The 20,982-nt window shown below is 37.5% G+C and overlaps 1 protein-coding gene across 1 annotated transcript; it reads right to left on the minus strand.

Annotated features, from left to right (window-relative positions):
- Positions 1-756: 756 nt before the first annotated feature.
- YME1L1 (YME1 like 1 ATPase) lies at positions 757-19,770 on the minus strand. The gene is made up of 19 exons (XM_074534572.1): positions 19,569-19,770; positions 17,915-18,046; positions 16,920-17,085; positions 15,923-16,021; positions 14,340-14,449; positions 13,173-13,323; positions 12,974-13,081; positions 12,083-12,165; positions 11,141-11,231; positions 10,212-10,364; positions 8,502-8,634; positions 7,959-8,021; positions 7,374-7,486; positions 6,875-7,030; positions 5,958-6,109; positions 4,970-5,096; positions 4,798-4,871; positions 4,068-4,154; positions 757-2,548 (listed from the first exon to the last, which is right to left on the minus strand). The coding sequence occupies exons 1-19, from the start codon at positions 19,596-19,598 to the stop codon at positions 2,405-2,407; spliced, it is 2,172 nt and encodes a 723-aa protein (XP_074390673.1). The 5' UTR covers positions 19,599-19,770; the 3' UTR covers positions 757-2,404.
- Positions 19,771-20,982: the final 1,212 nt, after the last annotated feature.

Below are 20,982 nucleotides of genomic sequence, written 5' to 3' on the forward strand. Positions count from 1 at the left end.
CTGGCAGTGCTCTACTGGACACACGGAAGCTTCTGGCATCTTCTCCCAGATGCCACCCATGCAGCCTCCTCACGACAAAAACCCTGCCACACAAACCCAACCCAGTGCTCTCCCATCTCTGCCCAATAATACGAAAGGAGAAATTCCAGCTCCTAGGTGCTCCCAAGAGCCCCAGCCATCAAATCCAATGCCTCAACAGACAAGTTTCTTGGAATATGTTCCACACACAAAACCAACTAGGAATGACAGTGAACTCCTCAGTAATACTTGTGCTGTTAAATTGGCCAAAAAGCAAAGATACCCTTTACACTTTATGGCTAATCTTGTAATAATCTTTCACAGCCCAATGATACATCACTTTTTTTTCTTTTTGATACTATCCTATGCATATAGCAAGAAGCTTTTGAATAAGAAAAGTTGGACTTCAAGAACTTACCCCCATAAACAAGATCATTCAATACAGATTTTAGTAACTTCAAACAAGAAAAAGATTTTTTGCTTCTCTTATATGCAAATTCACATTATTTAGCTGGAAAAGATCCCTTCCAAGTCCCACTACTGAAGCAGCAATTGAAAAAAAGGTGTGAATTTCTAGGGAGAACATTCCCTAGAAATCTCACTAAGAGAGAGTGCAATTTTGCCATAATTCTTAAATTTATTTACAATTTTAAATGTTGTATACACCTCAATTTACATACTAGGGAACTTGGTATTACATTTTATAGTAATTTACAGTGAATAAGAAGAAAACCAATGTGCATAATTAAAATTAACCTTTATTACTCCAAAACCAGATGTCAAATATGCAGTATACTTCTGTTTCTATTGGCATATTTCCAAAATACATGTACAACTGTAACTAGTCAGCCTAGATATTTCCTATACCGTTTTATAATATTTGGAAGTTCTCCCACGCTGAGCAGGATGCCACTATAGTAAGTTGACAAAAAGAGGCAAAAAAGAAAGTTGATCTTCTTTTGAAAGGGGGAAAAAAAAAGCATGTGCTCTTACTAAAAATACTAGGTTATAATCAAGCATTACACTCAGAAAATTCTAAAATACTATGTTACTCCTAGTTTTAGGTGTAGCTACCAGTTTCCATTCACATTTCTTGGCACCAGCCCAACTATTTTAATGTCCAAATATGGTAACCCTCAACATTAATATGCTAATACATGCCCTCTCTGCAACAGCAGCTTGTAATCCCACAACACTACAACTGATTGTGCAGAAGGATTATGATCAAGATGTGTTATTCCTAAAATCCAGTTCCATGAGATCAGAGGAATACTGGCATATAATTGCTAGCCATCACTTCCACTTGATTGGAAACTAGTCTTGTTTTCAAAACCTTTTTTGTATTTTCTCAGAATTTCCCAAGGTTTCTGTAAGGGTTGAAAGAAAATGTTTTATTTCCCTACTTCTACCATAGAACAGAACTAGGAATGTTATTTGAAACAACACATGCTTCAAACATTTTCTGAATTACTTTTCAGTGAGTGACGTTGTCCTCTTCGAAGAGATTATCTGTTGGATTATCAAACGCCATACATAGTATTAATAGAAACTAGTTCTGTAGAATTTCCAGCAGTGTAAAAGCACTGTCATCAAAGCACTGTCATCTGCCTACTGCAGTAATAAAAATTTTAAGAAACTTGTCAGCAGCACATGAGAGGTCACAGGTATTTCTCTTATCCCTGCTATAGTTTCACCCAAAACATGGTCCAAAGAGGCTTAGACACATTTAGCCTGTTGTTTTTGCAATTTCTCTCCCAGCCATACAGATGTGTATTTTAACCCCAAGAGTACTGGAAACATAACCACTAACATTTTTGTCTAGCATGGTGCTCCCACCATGTAGCTTGTTCATCCTTTGAGATGTTTTGTTACATTTCTAAATAAGAAGTCTTTAATAGTGGTCTCTAACCCCAAACAGAGTATGAGTAATAGCTACACAACATACTGTTGCTTTACATCTCAGTCTGTCACTCTCCATAACATCCCAGAGGTTATTGTGAGGTATCACTTCAAACACACATGTAGCAGCACGGCCCAGGAAGCTGTGCCAACACACACCAGTGGATCTGCATGTTTTTCTGCTCAGCTTCAACACATTTGATTGGATCAAAATGCTAAATTCAACCCTGAGATTTATCCTTCTGAATGACTTCTTGTGCGAAGAGTATAAGGAGCAGAGGATGAGGAACTTGCTTTATTTTGTGTCTTATTCTGATGAGACACGACAAATAGATGAGTAACAGAAGCTCACAAGAGACAGACTACTATTAAAGTGACACTAATGCCATACACACATCAGGAAGAGAAAAAAAGGCTATGCTGCATAAGACTACTGCATTGCTAGATGTACATTCTTCAAATTATCAGTTACATATCCCAGAAGTTATCATCTTACTTCTAGTTTTTTTCCCTCTAGAACAATTTGGATTTCTTTGGCATCCAAAGTCTCATATTTCAATAAAGCTTCTGCTAAATTCTTGTGTTCTTTTGCATGAGTCTTCAGGATGTTCTTCGCTCGCTCATAGGAGTCCTAATTTGAAGAACATGTAGAAGGAGATTTTAAGACTTTACAACAAAAACAAAAGATTCCACTTTAAAAATAGTTTCCATGTAAATACAGCTTGAGACAAACATTTAAAGTTGTGCCTTACATTTCAAAGCTAGCACAGCTCCTGATTCACAAAACTTTAAAATACAGCTGGCATAATTAATGAAAAGCAACCAAACACTTTATGCCACCTGTGCATTTCGCATAAGTAGGGCTAAAAACAAAGTCCTGAGATAAACCTTAGTATTGTTACATATGACTTAGAAAACACTTACTAGATTTGAAAATTTCCTGATATTTTATAACAATTTTTTTGCACTATGAGCAAAGCTATAGCATTCACAGATTTTTCCTCAAAGACAAGCATTTTAAATATTTATAAAATTCAAAACACTATGTAGTTTTAGAAAGCTGAAAGCTACCAGCTACACTAAGCCACCAGTTGCTGCAAGTAGATGTGCACTGCCAGCATTACCAGTTTCAACTTTTAGTTCTACCCTGGCCAAGTCAGTTCAAAAACAAATACAGCAAAAGTGTTACTCATTGAAATGTTACAATACAAGTAATTCTCCTGCCTGTGGCAAACTAAGTCAGATTACCAGAATAGTGATCAGCTGTCGCAGACATTTTTTCATAGAAATCCTTTCTTTCACATTTGTCCATCTTCTGGGAAGCAGAGCCCCAGAAGAAGAATGTAAACAATTGTTATCAACGGCTGTGAAATGGAGCAGGTGTCCCTGTGATTGGCTCATCTTCCATGTGTACCATTAAAGGCCAATCACAGGAGCAGCTCAGGGACAAATTCCCTGCACACAGAACTTTGTTATTCATTCTTTCTATTCTATTCTTAGCTTAGCAGCTCTCTGCAACTTCTCTTCTTTTTCTTTTTAGTATAGTTATAATGTATTATATATCTTATATAAATAAATCAAGCCTTCTGATCAAGAAACGAGATTCTCGTCCTTCTCTCACCACAGTGACCGTCTAAAGTCGCTGTAATAATCAGCAAGTTCAGTGATTATCAAATGTTACAAATTTCCCTAAGCATCTGACACTGATCACTGTGAGGAAGAGGATACTGGAGGCAACACTCTGATCTGATATGGCCATTCCTGTGATTTTATACAAAATTACTTATCTTGGGAGTTATGAAATGTGAAAGTAACATAAAACACCCACATCTGTTCTGAAACAATTTGTAACCATACTTTCCCTGTGAATTGAATAGGAAAAAAACCAAATCCTGACCAAATATAAGAGAAGTGTTAAAGAGTATATTGAAGAGCCCAACATCACCAACTTGATTTACATTACTTGTGCATGACAATCACCAACAAGTTTTGATATGCAGACATTCAAAGTTGCAGCTACATTAAATACCTGGGAATACTTCCACCCACTGGTGTATCTTCACCAGTATACATGACTTAAATGAAGTAACCAATCAAGCAGGTGTTCAATTGATCTCAGAATACGAGAGTGGAGGGGGAGAGGCTCTTACCCGCAGAAGTGTTCTCACTTCCTGTTCAATTGCAGACTGCGTTTCCGGGCTGACTTTCCCCGGATCAGTGTAGGTCATAACACCCAGCTAAACAACAACAAAAATATCTTTATCTTGCTACTGTTGCAGTCATACACACAAAACTCTACAAGTTTCAGCATCTATTGTTTCTGCATGCAAACAAAATCATGAGTCAAATGCCTGCTGTAGTGCTCTAAGCAGAAGCAAAACAAGCCTATCCATCAACTATGTAGTTACTGCAGAATTATGTTTCAATAGGTCAGAGTATAGATCCTAATTAGGTGCTTTCTTACTTAAAAATCAAACCAAAATGTCTACACTACTAATACTTGATAGACAATCAACATGACTAAAGAACCTTCTAAAGAAAGTCCACAAAACTCCCTCTTGTTACCCTCTTTGCCCTCCCAAACTCAATTCCAAATTATCCTCAATTCCAAAATGTTTGGCTTTATTATAACTATTTCCTGAAGATATTTGTGATTTTCAAGGCAATTCTGAAGTGAAAATCCTGTGAGGTAATTTTTCAAACTGTCAATATGCAGGTTTTCTAGTTGAGCTCTCTACAGCAGACCAGGTCATAAGGCTCACTCTTTTTGTGATAACTACTTACCATAATCTCAGACATCACTGACAGACAAATAGGCTTTAGCTAGAGAACAGAACTTGGTTTTACTCCATATAAATATTAAAGGATTGATGATATTACCTTCTCACTCATTCCAAATCGAGTCACCATCAGTCTTGCAATTTTGGTAGCATTGTCAAAATCACTGGAAGCACCTGAGAGCAAACAGATCTAAGTTACATTACTGAAACCACCTTAAACACGCCAGTCCACACCCTTGATCAAAAACTCTTTTAACTACCAATTAGCTGACCTGTTGTGATGTGATCACTTCCAAATATGAGCTCTTCTGCTACTCTTCCTCCCATACAGACATCCATCTGTGCGAGCAACTGGGATCTAGTTTCACTCCATCTGTCATTTTCTGGGAGCAAAGATACCTGTAAGACACAGAACTGTGGTCAGCTAACAAAAACCGAAGAAGTACTGAAGTAATCTCAAAAATATTCTTGTTTATATCAGAAGCAGATAAAGATTTTATGTAATACTTTGCATGCTCTGGCCTGCCTCTAGTATATGCATTTATCAGGACTGCTTGGAGGTGCTGAGTGGAACCACTGAAACAGCCTCCTCAGACCCTGAGCACCCCATCAATGTGAGCAACTACTGCCAGAAGAAACAGAACAAATCAACTTGCCCAAAGGATTCAGACCAGTGGTTTTCATTAACTGAACACATTAACTTGAAAAAGTTCAACAGGAAGAGACATAATAGAAATATATTTCTGTTCAAATGCTTGGTAGATACAGGCAAAACAGAAAAACTTATGGATATCTATGCAAAAAACAAGGTGGGTAACAAATGAAGCTTAAAAAAGCAAAACTGGACAAAGAATAACCTGATAAAGGATTCTGTGTTAAAAGTACAGCTGAGCTTCTACCTACCAGTCCTTTATGTGTTCTTCAAAATTTTGCTGTTGGGTGCTATTTCAATGGCAGCAGAATCAAACTTACTTATATTTCTCTTTACTTGTACATGTGAACTGTTATACCAGTGCACAGTAATTTATTAAAAAATGAAGAAAGCTTTTTATCACACAGAAAAGATGACCTTGGGTTTTCCAAGAGACTGCTCATAACTATTTCAACAGACTACAATATTCATTAACAAATAACAGCACATAGCATCGTTACAAATTCTTCTGCACCACCAAACCAACATAAAAATTAAACTAAATAAAAAAGTATTAATAAGCTAAATAAAATTTTAAAATACTAAAAAACGGATGAAGAAACACTCACATGACCCAGTGTTGTTCCTCGTGTCATGATTGTGGCCTTGTTGATCGGCATGGCATCCTTGGTGTAATAGGCAATGATAGCATGTCCAGACTCATGGTAAGCTGTGATGGTTCTGTTCTTCTCATCAATTTCTACACTTCTACGCTCGGGTCCTTAAACAGAGGAACATTTAATTAAACCTTTTTGTACAGCTGGCCACCACAATCCACACCCTACATAAACTCAAACAGGGCACAAAGAAGCCAAAGAACACCATGTGATCAAAAGGAACTAACATTTATATGCAAAATGTTTACGAGTCAGATTTTAATGTCTAAAAAATGGACACAAACATATTCTACAGACAAGCTGCTTTTAAAGTAGTAGATTTAAAATGCAGTCTAAGTATCTGAAAAAACTCCATTTCCTCTCTCAAGCATGAATAGAGCAGATTTATAGTGGTTATGTCTAAGATGTTTAAGATTTGTGCTACCACTTGAGAAGTTACACAGAAGCTCCAGATTTCTGGTCATCCGTAAGGGAAGGATAAGAAATCAAGCCTGTGTCTCCCTCCAGGCTGAAGTACGACATGCAGCCTTTTTATTTTTAAAAATGGTATGAAATTTTTAAAAATGCATTTCACACTAGATTTTACATACTATTCTTTGGTCTCAGAAGGTTCTATTCAGAAATAACTAATAGGAAACTTTATTTGTTAAAAAAATCCAAACAAATAAAGAAATCCCTCTCTAACCCCACTATAAAAAAACCAAACCAAACCAACAAAACAAAAAAACCAAACAAAAAAAAAGCCACAATGCAACAATCTGAAAAACAACACCATAAAAACTTTACTGTTCCCCTGTAAAAGTCCCTATCACATAAGAAGAGCTCTGTGTATTGTAATATACATTAACGTCTTTCATACAAAATCCTACCCATTAGAATTTTGTCCTTGGAGAATTCTAGTTCTTTCATGGTTACCATATCTTTTCCATCAACAGCAGCCTTTAAGGCAGCTTGATTTACAAGATTTTCAAGCTCTGCTCCAGAAAATCCTACTGTGCCTCGTGCAATTATTTCCGGATCAACAGCTGTAGGAGAAGAAAAAAAAACACAAAGCAAAACAATTTTGTTTATTAGAGGCCATATTGCTCCTGAAATTTTAAGCAAGAATCATATTATATTAAAAATGATGCATTAAACAAGAAAATATAACAAATAAACAAATCGGTTTTAAAAGAAATTAAGCTTAATTCTCAAGACACTATGAACTCTTAAGGACCAGAGAGAAACACGGCATATGAGACAGTTTTTGTGATCTTTATTGATGCAGTAAAGCCACAATTGCTAATGGAACAAAGGCCTAACATGAGGGGGCAGATACAGTATAAAATCTGTTACATAAAAAGATACTACAGTAAAATATTTACTTACATGGGTCATACTTGATTTTGTTAAGGTACCACTTGAGAATTTCCGTGCGACCTCTTACATCAGGCTTGGGAACAGTAACTTGCATATCAAAGCGACCAGGACGTATTAGAGCACTGAGGGAAATGACAATTTAGTACATTGACTCAAAAATACTGCAGGAAACTTACTAATGTTTATCAAGGAACAAAAAAATCCACTGCTGGTTCTAAAGATATCTACACATATGAAAAGACTATGTTTTTCTTATCTGCTTGTAGAAAGATAGATTAAAGGTATTTATTGACAACTAATTTAAAAGGGGTTTTTTTGCATTTGAAAATTTTGTATTCTGAACAAGGAATGCAGCTTATCAATTTAGCTGAAAACTTGTAGAAATATCAAATGTTTAAAACATATTAATTATTTCTCCATATTTAACTCTGCAACCTATTAAATGCCAAAAAACAGTCAATACGCATCCTTTTTAAGAAGGAAAACCCCAGCTATGACACTGTAATACTTGAAGATTTTCACAAGCAACTTTGGTTTTGTTGAAGGGGGTTTTTTACTACATGGTCTGTAAAACAAGCAATGAATTATACTCACTTGTCTAATGCTTCAGGGAAGTTTGTGGCACCAATAATAACAACACCTTCATTTGGTTTAAAGCTGTGTGGAAAACAAGGTGTGAATTCTTTTTTTTCTGGACACAGAAATTACAATTTTGTCAATAACTACTGTTACTGACCTTACTGGCCAGTCAAAAACATGCTTTTACACTACAACATGTGATCCAAGAATGACCATGTTTAACTCAGCAACTGGTTAAAAACATGTTCTAATCTCTGTGTTGAGCTTCTTCCTTTAGATATATAACCAGGCTAAAAAACCTGAGAAATTATTTAAAATAAACGGCAGCTGTTGTGCAAATACAACTCAAAAGCTTTTATATTTTTTACAATAAGTCCATTAATGCTACTGTTGGCAGTGCTAGAAAATAGCCATAAAAGCATATTAAATATATATCCTTAAAAGCATTACAAAAAATTACACAAAACTTCAAAGCTGCCAAGAAGAAAAAGTTCACCCACATATCCAAAATACCAGTCAGTCAAGCACCTTCTGTGCCCTCAGAATTCATATATTTACCCATCCATTTCAGCAAGGAGTTGATTAATGGTCTGTCTTGAATAGGGGTGCATTGGAGATTCAATTCTCTTCCCACCAACAGAGTCCAATTCATCAATGAAAATAACACAAGGTGCATTTGCTTTTGCTTCCCCTGACAAAAGGAAAATAGCAGAAGGAACCTTGAACCACACAAAAGAACAGACAATCTATCAGGTAGTTCAGGATTCTACTGTTTCTGTTATTCCTGGATTATAAAGTGTTCTGTTAGACATCACAAAAACTGTCTTGCTTTTAGGCCTAAAAAAAAGGAAAGAGAACCTTCATTCTCTTTATTTTGCCATTTTAAAAATACATTTCCTCATCAGCTTATTCTTATCAAGCTACAAAAAATTACTAGTAAAATAAACTATGTAATTGTCCTATTTTGTATGAACTTCTTACAAGAGTTTATTTTATAGGCTTTGGTAGAAAATATTTGCCTATTAAATAAAAACAATATAAAACTTGATGGGTCTCAACACTAACTTACTTTAATAGAACTTGTTTGTTATTTTACAATGAAGGGTCCACAGTCAAGTTCACAGGTATTAAAACACTAAATAAAAATGCTGTAATAAGCACGAAGACCATCAATTGGTGCATGCATACTAGGATGCAATTCATTTCACCCCCCAGACATATTTGTAACATTAATATACCAGTCAGGCATCTACACTTCTGTAGACAACAGAAGGAAATGTATTTTTAAGGTACTACGTGTACTATATTTGGCACCCCATCCATGTAAATTCACATTTTTTTCTACAAATGCAAACTACTTTGTACACTGTATATATTTGACCCTATCAATCTTCCATTTAAGAGGGAAGCTGGATTTTCTCTTCCCCAATAATATTTTCACACTTAAAACAGGAAGTCTCTTCTGTGAAAGCTATAAATCTAAACATAAGTTTTGAAAGTTTTGTTATCCTGCCGATGGGTCTGAGAAAGGAAATCTCAGCTTATTACCATGCCATGATGCCATAAAGCTTCAATTCAGAGTAAAAAAAAAAATCTAAATATGAGGGCAGTAATTGAGGTTAACTCAATTTTTTCATCTTACATTTACAATTAGAATTTACTACAATTCATATATGACTAAGTAAAGTACAATTTCAAATATTCAATTTAGTCTATTGAACATTACATTTCTAATTCAATTACTTCTCTCTGGGACCATTGTAAAATCAGTTATAAGTTTATAACCGATTTTTTTCAGTTATAGGTGTTTATAACCGATTTTTTTCAGTTATAGGTGTTTATAACCGATTTTTATCAGTTATAGGTGTTTATAACCGATTTTTTTCAGTTATAGGTGTTTATAACCGATTTTTATCAGTTATAGGTGTTTATAACCATCTATCATCAACCATCATATACAGTTTATAACTGTAGCTACTTCCTGACCATCACATGAAATGACAGCTGTTATAAACACCTATAACTGATAAAAATCAGTTGTAGGTGTTTATAACAGCTATAATTTCATGTGATGGTTAGGAAGAAGCTACAGTTAACTGATGCTCACAGAATTGTGACATTTATCTCCACAATTAAAGCTTTATTTATTAGTCTCATACACGACTACTTTCCAGTAACCAGAACTGTAACTAATCAAGCCATGTAAACAACACTGAATACTTAACCTTACATGTGAGAAGATTTCCAGCCCAGGAATATGTAACTTACTGAAGAGGCTCCGGATGCGACTGGCTCCCACCCCAACAAACATCTCATCAAACTCGGAGCCGGACGCGTAATAGAACGGAACATCGGCTTCCCCCGCCACAGCCCGTGCAAGGAGCGTCTTGCCAGTGCCAGGTGGTCCAACTAACAAAATGCCTAAAAGACAAACAAAAGCCCAACAAAACCACCACATCCACACAGTCTTCTTATATGAGTAGTTTCTTCCATGCATTAGAGGAAATAATGTGCACTTGACTCCTAAAAGGTGTTAAGATGCCATTTCAGGTAGTGCTCGTTACTGCCAGTCTGAAGGAGCTTCCTGGAACAGATCCAGATACAATTTGATCCATATTTAAACAACAACAAGGACTTGTAAGACCATCAAAACAGAAGCCTGAAATATTCTGCAGATTTAATGTTGAGCTTAGCAGCTGAATCCCTAATAGTGTTAGCTTCAAACTGACATTTTCCTGGCTGTTTCTGTGAAATCTTTATTTTTAATTAAATCCTTCCAAGTAACTGTCTTTAAACCGTGTAGAGCACTAACAGGAAACAGATTTCTCAGGTCTATGCATTTCAGATTTATGTGGATTTCCACTATGATCTTAATCATCCTTTTACATAAAAACATTTTTTTCTGAACTATCTAAAGCAGTTAGGCACTAAAGGTGCTAAAAGCCATAAGGAAGAAATAAAGGCCTTTTGAGAGTTCAGTTAATAAACCCTCCTGCTTTACAGGACAAAATACTGCTGTTTGTTAGTTCAATAACTGAAGAAGGCACAGTAAATTTTGTCTAACCCCAAAATTTCAGTTTGCATAATACATGAAGAAATAGTAAGAAACTAGGCTGTAAAGTAGTCACTCAGTACAGAACATGCCTCACAGCTATGGCTACATAGGTTTTTCACTTCTGCTGAGCAATTATTCTTACCTTTTGGAAGTTTACCTCCTAATACAGTAAATTTATGAGGATTTTTCAGAAATTCCACAACTTCTTGCAATTCCTGCTTAGCTTCTTCAACCTACACATGAAAAGCAAGCCACAAATATAACTAAGAATTCATAAAACACTGCATGTTTTTGTATGTAAGTTCTATATTAGAGGTTAAGTCCCTGACTGCATACAGAAAAAGATTAAAGCATACCACAGAATTTGTGTGGATACCAATATTTAATTCAACCTATCCTAAAACTGTTTGCAGGACTAAGTAAACATTAAACTCAGTAACACTGAAGGAACAACCAAACAGTTCAAGACCAGGTGTGACCAAAGAAATAAACACAAAATCAAATATTTCAAATCAAAATATTAGTCTTTTTAATTAAAAAGAGACTGATTCTATCTATTTGTCCAAGGGGAAGGAAAATTGTTCTTTGACTATTAGTGGCATCATTTTGCCACTAATAGTCAAAGAACAATTGAACAGAAAAAATAGAGGTATCCTATCAGCAGTGACATGCCCACTTCTTTCTGGGAATCTCCCTATCTCCTGTCCCAATAACACTGCCTGAAAGAGATGGTACTAGGAGAAAAACGACCAAATGGCATTATCATCTTCATATACCAATTAACTTCTGCAAAAGGTAGATTAATATTGATATTTATGGCCTGCCATTTGCTATTATAGTCTTTAAAAATGTTATTCAACAAGCAGAGTGCACCTTTTATGAGGTAGTGCATTCCACAAAAACAAAGTAGAAAAAGAGTGGTTAAAAGCCTTCCTTCACCTTGGAGTGGTCAATGCATATAAAGTTTCACTTCATACAAAGAAATTTCTTGAACAGACTACGACATTCATAATGATTACTTAAACATCAGACTCACAATGATCACTTAAAACAAAACTTGCACACATTTTACTTTTGATCTTACCCCTTTAACATGCTCGAAGGTGACATTTTTCAGCTGGATTGGATCAACTGCTGCATCAAAGATACTTGATGTTCGAAAGCGTACTAAGAGCAAACAGCAGATGACGAACAACAAATTTACACACAATGTCATTTCACTGCAAGGCTGAGTGCTGCACCTGAACACATGCCAGTCAGACACTGACCTTACACCTCCTTTTGATAGGGCATGTGTGCACTTACAACTGTCAAGCAGGAATAAGATTTATGTTTCAAAAAAATCTTTGAAATATTTGCAATTAATTCAGTGATATGCTTTTTAGTCACGTGTAGAACAGAAAGCTCCTCATCCAGAAGTGTGTACACAAAGCCAGAACTTCTCCCTCAATGTTTTTATACATTTCCTAACTTTCTTGAGACTTCTAACTTATCAGGTGATAACTTAGCATCAAGCTGAACGTCTCCAGTTACATTAGCCCAGCCTTTTGATTGTTCCATTATTTCCAATAGATTTCTCAAGATTTAGCAACCCAAGTTCCTAGTTGCCATAAACGAGGCTGTGATTACAGATTGGAAATTCAAACCATCTTGCCTATAGCTGATCTAGATAACATATCACCTAAATTGAAAGTCAAATACCTAACAGGTGGCCAGTCTGACCTCTCTGGTTCCATGTAACTGCTTCACCAAAAGAAATAAAGTAATTATACTGACACAGAACATTTTTGTCTTCATAAATGTTTTATCACGCTGTCATCTGAAAGGCTGTAGCCAGAAGCAGTACATAACTCATAGGATAACTTCTCAGTGTACTAATATAAACCAATCACAATGTCAAAACATATTTAATTTATGCTAAACCTGCTGGAAGAAACAACACAAGTGAAACAATGTGGAAAAAAAGTTAACTAACCAGCATCAGAAAAGGAACCTTTCCCAGGTAAAAATGATGAATATATAGCAAGATAAAAACAAAGAACGAAGAGAAAGAAAGAAAGCAAACGTGATCTTCTCAAGGAATCTGTAAAAGAAAATAAAAACATATTTAACATGGGGTAAAATAAGCTACTTTCTAATTGCAAAGACAAGATATGTGAATTAACACAACTTACCAAGTGTTTTTTGCAGGAATACCTGTGCTTTCAAAAAGCCTTCTGCAAAACCAGTTTTAAAAGCATCCTGGTGAGCCTCTGGGATGTTTTTTGTTTTCATTAGTGTGTCTAAGTTTTCAACATCAATTCGTCTCTTTCTCAGGATAAAACCCTGCAATGTTTTCCAAAGCAGTGTTAGTATACATCAAGTTTTCATAAACAGTTAATTTACCACCTGGCTAACATGGGTGATAGGAAAATATAAAATTACAACAGTATATAATTCATGTGCTACTGGGTTAATTAGAAGGCACAGACCAATAGGTTGAGTGTGAATCCCCATGGTGTGAGCATGGGCATTCCCTTTTTTGCTGAGCAAATCCATTTTGGAGCCCTCCTGGATCCCAGTTCCAAACTGAAAATATAGCCTAAGACAGATCTGTACACAGCCAGCTTTGTTCACTGTATTCAGTGGGACTTATTAGCTTAAGCTTCTTGCTTTACTCCCAATTGCAAAATATCTTTGCAAGTATCATTTTGATGGAGCTTAAGCAGATACATCTCATATGCCCTGTCAAATTTCAGAGCAGCACTGCATGGAGCTAGCTCTGGTTTTATCTCCATCCACAGTACACCTAGTCCCCAGATGAAATAACCACATATGCCTAGAAGAAGGGAAGAGTTCAAAGACAATTTACACACACAGTTAAATGAAAAGCCTTACTTAGCCTGACTTCTGTACAATCATCAATTAGCAGCAAAGAGTACCCAGGTTAATTATCCAAAGCAGTAACAACACCAAGCTATCTGCTGACTTGAAAATACACATTCTTGTATGTTAAACTAGCTGTATTTCTGCTTAAAGAAATGAATCCTTTGACTTGAAGCTATTCTTAGTTTTTATTCTGTTTTAGAAACAGAAATAATTTAATTTCTAGAGTTAAAACCATAGTTATATGCTGAAACTGTTCTCCTAAAAAATCAAATAACCACACTACTGGTGATATTATGGAACAAATATATGCATTAATAAGAAAAAAAAAATACACTGCCATTAGCTCAAGTTTTAGAATTAAGAAATATTTTCATGCTAGTGAAAGAAAACATCTATGGTAAATCTGAAGGCTTAGTCAAGAGAAAGAGATGGTTTGAGTAAGCCCAAAACAAATTAATGTTACTTATATTTACCTTCAAAATTGAAGAAAGTGAACTTTTTGTTTCTGTGAATTGGTCAGATGTTGACTGCAGACGTCTTGCTCTTGATCTCAGAGTCTTAAAGTTCCGTGTCTGTATGTAGACTTTAAGTAGTAAGAATAAACAGAAGTTAAAACCTAATCATTACTACCACTACCAAAAAAAAAAGCCTTAAAAATTTCTGAAACTATTATATGAAAGAATAAGGAATATAATCTTCCCATCATATCCACTGTACTGTAAATGGATAGTTATGTAATCACAAACTCTATTTGTCATCTGACCTTGCAAGCAAACTTCTGTTTCACATAAATTTTCAAGTTAAAATAATCTGGGTTCATGCTGTAAATTATAGCTAATTGGCCAACTCAAGGAAGAGAAGACATTCAGACAATTAAATCCAGGCAGGCTGACAAAGATGAAACATTCAGAAGCAAATGCAGAAGGATGGGAATAATGGTTTGTGAGCTCTGCTGGTAAAATGCCCTGAGGAGAACCGGAATGGTTTCAGTGTACTGTTAACTTCATTAGTGACAAAAGAAATGAGATCCTTTAATCACAGTGAGCTAATGACACTCTAAGTTCTCTCCTACCACATCAGAAACCTTGTGAGGGACATTTCACCACAAGTCAATGTTTTTCTTCTTTTACTACTATATTTTAAAATAAACATCAACACCAGTCAATTAGGTTGGTTTCACTAAGCTTTTTGTTGTTCTAGAACAGCACCAGATAAAAAGAACTTCTGCAGCTGACCCTTGAGCCCTGCTCAAAAAGGTCTAACATTTGATCAGGCAGTGCTGGACCTTGTCCAGCTCAGTTTTGAAAATCGCCAAGGATTAAGATAACCAAACTTCTCCACGTGATCTGTTTCAAACTTAACCATTCTCAATGTGAAAATGTTCAAACAGGTTTTATTCCATTTGCTTTTACTTGGGATTGTTGTCTCTTCTTTGAGGTGTATGTGAGAAGGGTAACTAATACGGCTCCAATAGCAATTGGATCACTCCTTGCCTTTTATTCTGCTAACTAAAACCTCAGATTCTTCAGCTTCTCCCCTGTATAAAATGCTTAAAAATCTGCCTCCTTCCTTGTGACTCATTACTGGGATATCTTCATACTGTCAGCATTTCTCTTTGCCACAGGATACAAACATAGATATACCTACAGGTGGCATCAGAAGAACTGAATTCAGGACAATACCTGAACTTCCTGAACTGTTCATCATATTTTCACTAATGTCACCAGTCACCAAACCCCTCAGAAAATTCAACTGGATGAGTACTGAACTCAACATATTTATTGATTCAAAAATAGTCAGTTCATCTGTGATCTTTTGAGATTATAATCCACAAATACTGACACCTTGGAACAACATGGTGATCACTAACTTCTGGAAATACACTACTCAAGTGCAAAAAATAACTTCATTATTTAAAGTGCTAATATCAACCTAAGTTTCTCCTGGAAGCTTACTGGTATTTCCTGAGTGATGCCTCTACAACAAATCCAAAAATACTTCTTCAGAATAGAAAAATTCTGTAGAGATGAAACCAGTGTAGTTTAATGTTTCATACCTGGCCAACACCGAACATCTGAACAGAAATTTTGGAGGGGATGAGGATGTTGTCCATACAAACAAGATGAGCGTAAAGCACTGAAAACATCCACAAAACCTACAGAAAGATACAACAAAGTGTAAATACACCCTGTCTTAAATGGCAACTCAACAGTACTTCTTGCACAGTTTGTTTTTTTAGTTTTTAAAATATTAATTCTATTTTACTATAGCACTCCAGGCATCTTTAATTAAACAAATTACCAGAACATCTATCAAAGCTTTGAAGCATTTCCAAATATTTATTTGCTTTCAGGCAATTATCACTGAGCTAATTTTTATCTGTATCTCACAACACACTGCAATTTAAAATCTTTTCTCTAATAGCAGCCCTGCAATATTATTCCTTACACTCCTCCTCTCTAATGCAGCACTATATAGACAGTATCTCACATGCGAGCTATAAACTTCTTTTTCTAATAGATTCTTAAGCATCTGCAATGGTCTTCCTTCATTTTAGACAAATTCCAACAAAACATCTTCACCTGAAAGGAACTACTCTTGCTTATTTCAGCAATGAAATGCTCTACATGGAGCTTTAACAGCTTGCTATCTTGAATTCCTTTCTAATTAGTATCTTTGTGTCACATTCCTTCAAGTAAAAAATTGATAAAAATGTTAACTGGGGATTTCTGTGACATAAGTAGATTAGCAAAATCAAATGTCTTGATGAAACAAACTGGTGGTATATTCACAGCTCAGGCTCATCACTAAGAGATAGAGCTGAGTTCAGAAAAGTTTAACAGCAACCAAATTGAAAACCAAAGAAACAATTAGTTGAATTTCCTAAATTTCTCAAGTTTACAGAGACAAGCGATATACAACAAAAAATACATGAATACTCTTCATTAAATACATTTAACTACAAATTATCTACAGCACAAGAGATTAAACTGAAGAATTCAGTTTATTCACCTTTATAATTTAACTCTCACAAACATGTCACTTAAACATACCATGCTTATTTTCAAAGAAGGACTGAGCAGAGACATATGATGTGTGCCACTGTGAGGAGACTTTGCTTTCTGTACAGTAGCCAGGAAGCAGCCTGTTCACCAACTCTCTGAACTGGTTAGCTTTCAAATCAGACAATCCCAGATCTCTCAAATTTTTAAATACAGACTGAAAAACAGAAATAAATGTTAAAAAGTTACATAAGATTACCCTAGAGAAAAAATTTCCCAGTAGCCCCAGAAGCAAATACAGACTGAAAAAAAAAACCAAATCAATCAAACCAAAAAACCCCACAAAAACCCAACAATGGAATCACAACACAGTGGTGAGCAGTACAACCCATACTGATTTCCACAGTTCTGCAGTTACTGAGAAATTCCATGGTTTTCCTCCCAAAAAAGTGCTTAGTTACAAAACTCATAAGAAGCGAGTTGAAAGAGAAGTGGCAATATCTAATACTACTTGGCACTGTTTTAATTTTCAATGTCAAAAGCAAGAAATACCCAATGATAACGAAAGATATTTTTACAGAAAAATAAAACTGAACATGAAACCATGCCACTTAATTGCTCAAAAACATTCAACACATTTTAAGTTACAGTCCCCATTTTCTCACAAGCAATAATGACACAAACTTTGCTAGAGCTCAAAATAAAAAGGTAATATAGGGTTTATTAACAGAAAACTTGTTACTTTACAGAAAGAACCATTAAACTGGAAATGAAAACAAATCCCTTCCTTATTTGCAAAGTACTACTCAAACAAATACCAGCTCTTTTTTTTTAAATGAAATACTGTATTTCTGTCGAATCCTTACTGGCAAAACACTGACTGACATCAGTTCTGCCAAAAGGATGCATTCTACACGTTAACATCCTGTTTTGTTTAGTCATATTACATTATTTTACAGACCAGTCAAATATTACATTCAATTAAACTCATATTATTCAGATTTAATGCCAGTTAAACCATCACTTTTTCAAAAGGTTTTTTGTACCTCACTCTTCTGAGGATCATGCTCTGGGGAGGTGTCCCTCTGGACAGGCTGTATGGACGCTTTGCTGGCAGAAGTTGTGGAGCTTTTTGGTGAATGAAAGGCATTGATAAGGTGACTCAGAGGAACAGTAGCCTGAAAAAAAAAACACAGATAAGGACTTAGGCTTGTTTAAACTATTTAAAGATACTTCTGTTCCAAACTGTAACTTATAACAGCATATCTTGTACACTGTCTTTTAATGAGGACTTAATTATAAACCACATTATCTTCAACACCACAGTGTCAGCTGATACCTCTTTTTACAGAGAAAAAAAGAGAAAGTTTAAGCATGTATGACAGGTTAGAAACTCGTATTTTCATCTCAAAAGCAATACTTTTACAACTTGAATTATCTGTACTTTTTCTTGCATTTTTATTAGCCATTCAGAAAGGTTGCCTTTATGTTTTCTTCCTGAGGATCACAGTTTCAGCTCAAGGATGAAAATGAAACCCCACAAAGCACACAGTCAAATCTGCAGCTCAGCAGCATTCAGCCAACTCCACCTCAGGAATCAGTACAGAAGCCCAGGTGCACCAGGTATGAGGGCTCCTCCTCCTGGCACGACTCCATCTCTTGTGAACATATGGGACAAACAACCCCAGCAGCTCCAAACCTCCTCAAACTCTGTACGCGTCCCAGGAGCTGGCACAACCCTGGCCACTGCAATTGAAGCACAACTGGGTATGTCCATGAATATCCTCCTGCAAGGACTACCATCTCTGTGTTGGCTAGACAGTAGATCAAAAGAGGTAATGCTGTGAGACATGAAAACTGCTTCATAATTAATAGTACAAAACTGTAATTTGACTCAGAGTTTGTGGTAATACCATAAGGCCTCTAGAGGTCAAAGCCAACATCCCAACCACTAACCAAACTTTCTGTCCGCATTTCCCACTCTGGTGAAATAACACCTCCTTAGAAACACATAAACTATTCCATTTCACTACTCTAATGAAAGCTTTAAACACATTCTCCACGTGTGGAAAGAACAACCAAATCCTATAGTCTATCACACAGTAATACAAAACTTAAAAATAAAACCGAAACCACTGGTTCAGATCAAAGTCCATAAAACTCACCAGTCCCATCGGACTCATTGCCTAATTAAAGGTGCCTTCCTGGTTGTGTTTAGACTGTTCTGTGTAACAAATGACAACGATTTTCCCTCCACTAACTCTTCTAAGTCATTTCCTCTTGGCTTTCACAAGAACCCGTTAAAATTAACAGCATAGTTTAACTGTAGTAACACGTCACCACCCCTTGCTTCTGCTACAAAAACAGACACTAAAAAGCGCCATGTAAGGTTATTTCGTCGTTTCAGAACGCTTTTACTCTTTACAAGCTTTTACTGTACCTCTCTCTCCCCCCCATTTATGTATCTTTTTCCTCGATGCGGACCGCACACCGCCGTAGCCCCCACCCGCTCCTCTCCCAGTGACGCCCAAAGCCCCGGGAACGTGGCAGGCAGGAACGGGCTCCTCCCGCCGCTGCCCGCAGCCGCCGGGCCTTCCGAGCGCCTCCGCCCGGACACGGAGCGAGCCCCCGCCGCGAGCGGGCCCGGGGCGCGGCGAGCCGCGCACGGCACCGGGCCGGAGCGCCCCGCCAGCCGCTCACCTGGGGCTGCACGGTGGAGAAGGAAAACATCCTGCCGGCGGGGCCGGCGGCGACCGCAGGCGCCTCTTCCGCCTCGCAGCCCAGCCGCAGGAGCCCGCCCGCTGTGGCCGCCGGCGGTGAGGAGACGCCGCGGCTCCGCTCCGGGAAATGTCCGCCCCGCGGCCGCGCCGACCGGGCCGAGCCGCCCCGGAAGCGGCGGCAGCGCAAAGAGCTTCCGGGCCGCGGCCGCTGCACCGCGCAGCCGCCGCCTCGAGGCCGAGGCGGAAGAAGCGAGCGAGCGCAGCCAGGGCCGGGGGTGCCCGGGCACGGCCCGCGGGGCACCTGCTCTCAGCCCGCGGCGGTGCAACTGCCACAGGGCCCTGCCCCTGCTCGCTGTCATCGCCCCCGGCTGCTGTCCGGAACGCGCGTCGTTAACCGGCGCCCAGCGAGATATTTCTAATTTTTATTCTAGCTTGCACAACGTAGGAACATAGGTGGTGACCTACGAAAGGCTGGCTTACCAGTCATAAAACTTGACACTATACATTTTAACAACGACATCAACATTCCTTGCTTACAAATTTCATAAGTATTTAGTTAATTAGACTTCAACCCCGTATTTGTTAGCTATAGATCTCCCTTCTCAAGCTAATCAGTGTGTAGGTGCAGTTCTTCCTTCCATTTGAGTCTGGGGTCCGTTTTGAATAGGTGGTCAGGGTCTCCCACTGCCAGAATTACCCTTCCCAGTTACTGCTCGGTCTAGACTTCAATCCTGGTGGCTCTAGTCCAGACAGCCCATTTGTCTTGGGATTATCTTTCCTTTTCCTTAAAACAAAATATTAGCCAAGTGTATGGTGTTTTTAAAGCAATGGAGGTGATTTGAGATTTGAGCCAGCACAGTTCCACCAAGGGAAAATCCTCTCCGACCAACCTAGTGGCCTTCTATGATGGAGTAACTGTATCAGTGGATAAGTGATACAGGTGTCATTTATCTGGACTTCCATAAAGCCAATTTTTGCAAGGGTTTATTAGTGTTTTCTTTCTTTTACCTGACCACTGCTCTTAACTGAAAGTGCTCCCCCCCACCAACTTTCACTGCTCAGGATGAGCACAGCCCCACTGCTGCCTCCCCCTGCCTTTGTGTACATACATCTCTTCTGTTTTCCACTAGCACTCTCCTGTTCAAAGTCATGTAGCTCAGCTTGCTGATTTGGCAGAAACCTCACCTGACAACAGCAAAAAAAATCTAAAAGGTGATGAACATTTACGTAGAGCCACTCCATGGAGCCGCTTTCCACTTAGCTGTACAATGGGTCACGCTGCCTGGAGGAAAAGAGAGAGAAGGCGTTGCCCTCTCTCCATGAGCTCAGGCTGCAGTGGAACACGCACTCCTGATGCACTACCATTGCTGGCCTAGCCTGATGTCTGCCCAGGG

Source organism: Zonotrichia albicollis, chromosome 1 (genome assembly GCF_047830755.1).
Source record: "Zonotrichia albicollis isolate bZonAlb1 chromosome 1, bZonAlb1.hap1, whole genome shotgun sequence".
Taxonomy (NCBI): Eukaryota; Metazoa; Chordata; class Aves; order Passeriformes; family Passerellidae; genus Zonotrichia; species Zonotrichia albicollis.

What these genes read in the sequence shown, in the direction of transcription:
- YME1L1 (XM_074534572.1), bottom strand. Translation starts at nt 19,598, where the DNA reads ATGTTTTCCTTCTCCACCGTGCAGCCCCAG. An exon ending in AGGAGGTAAACTTCCAAAAG is followed by an intron (nt 10,365 to 11,140) that starts GTAAGAATAATT and finishes TTTGTCTTTTAG; the next exon opens with GCATTTTGTTAGTTGGACCA. An exon ending in CTCCTTGCTGAAATGGATGG is followed by an intron (nt 8,022 to 8,501) that starts GTAAATATATGA and finishes TTTTCCACACAG; the next exon opens with CTTTAAACCAAATGAAGGTG.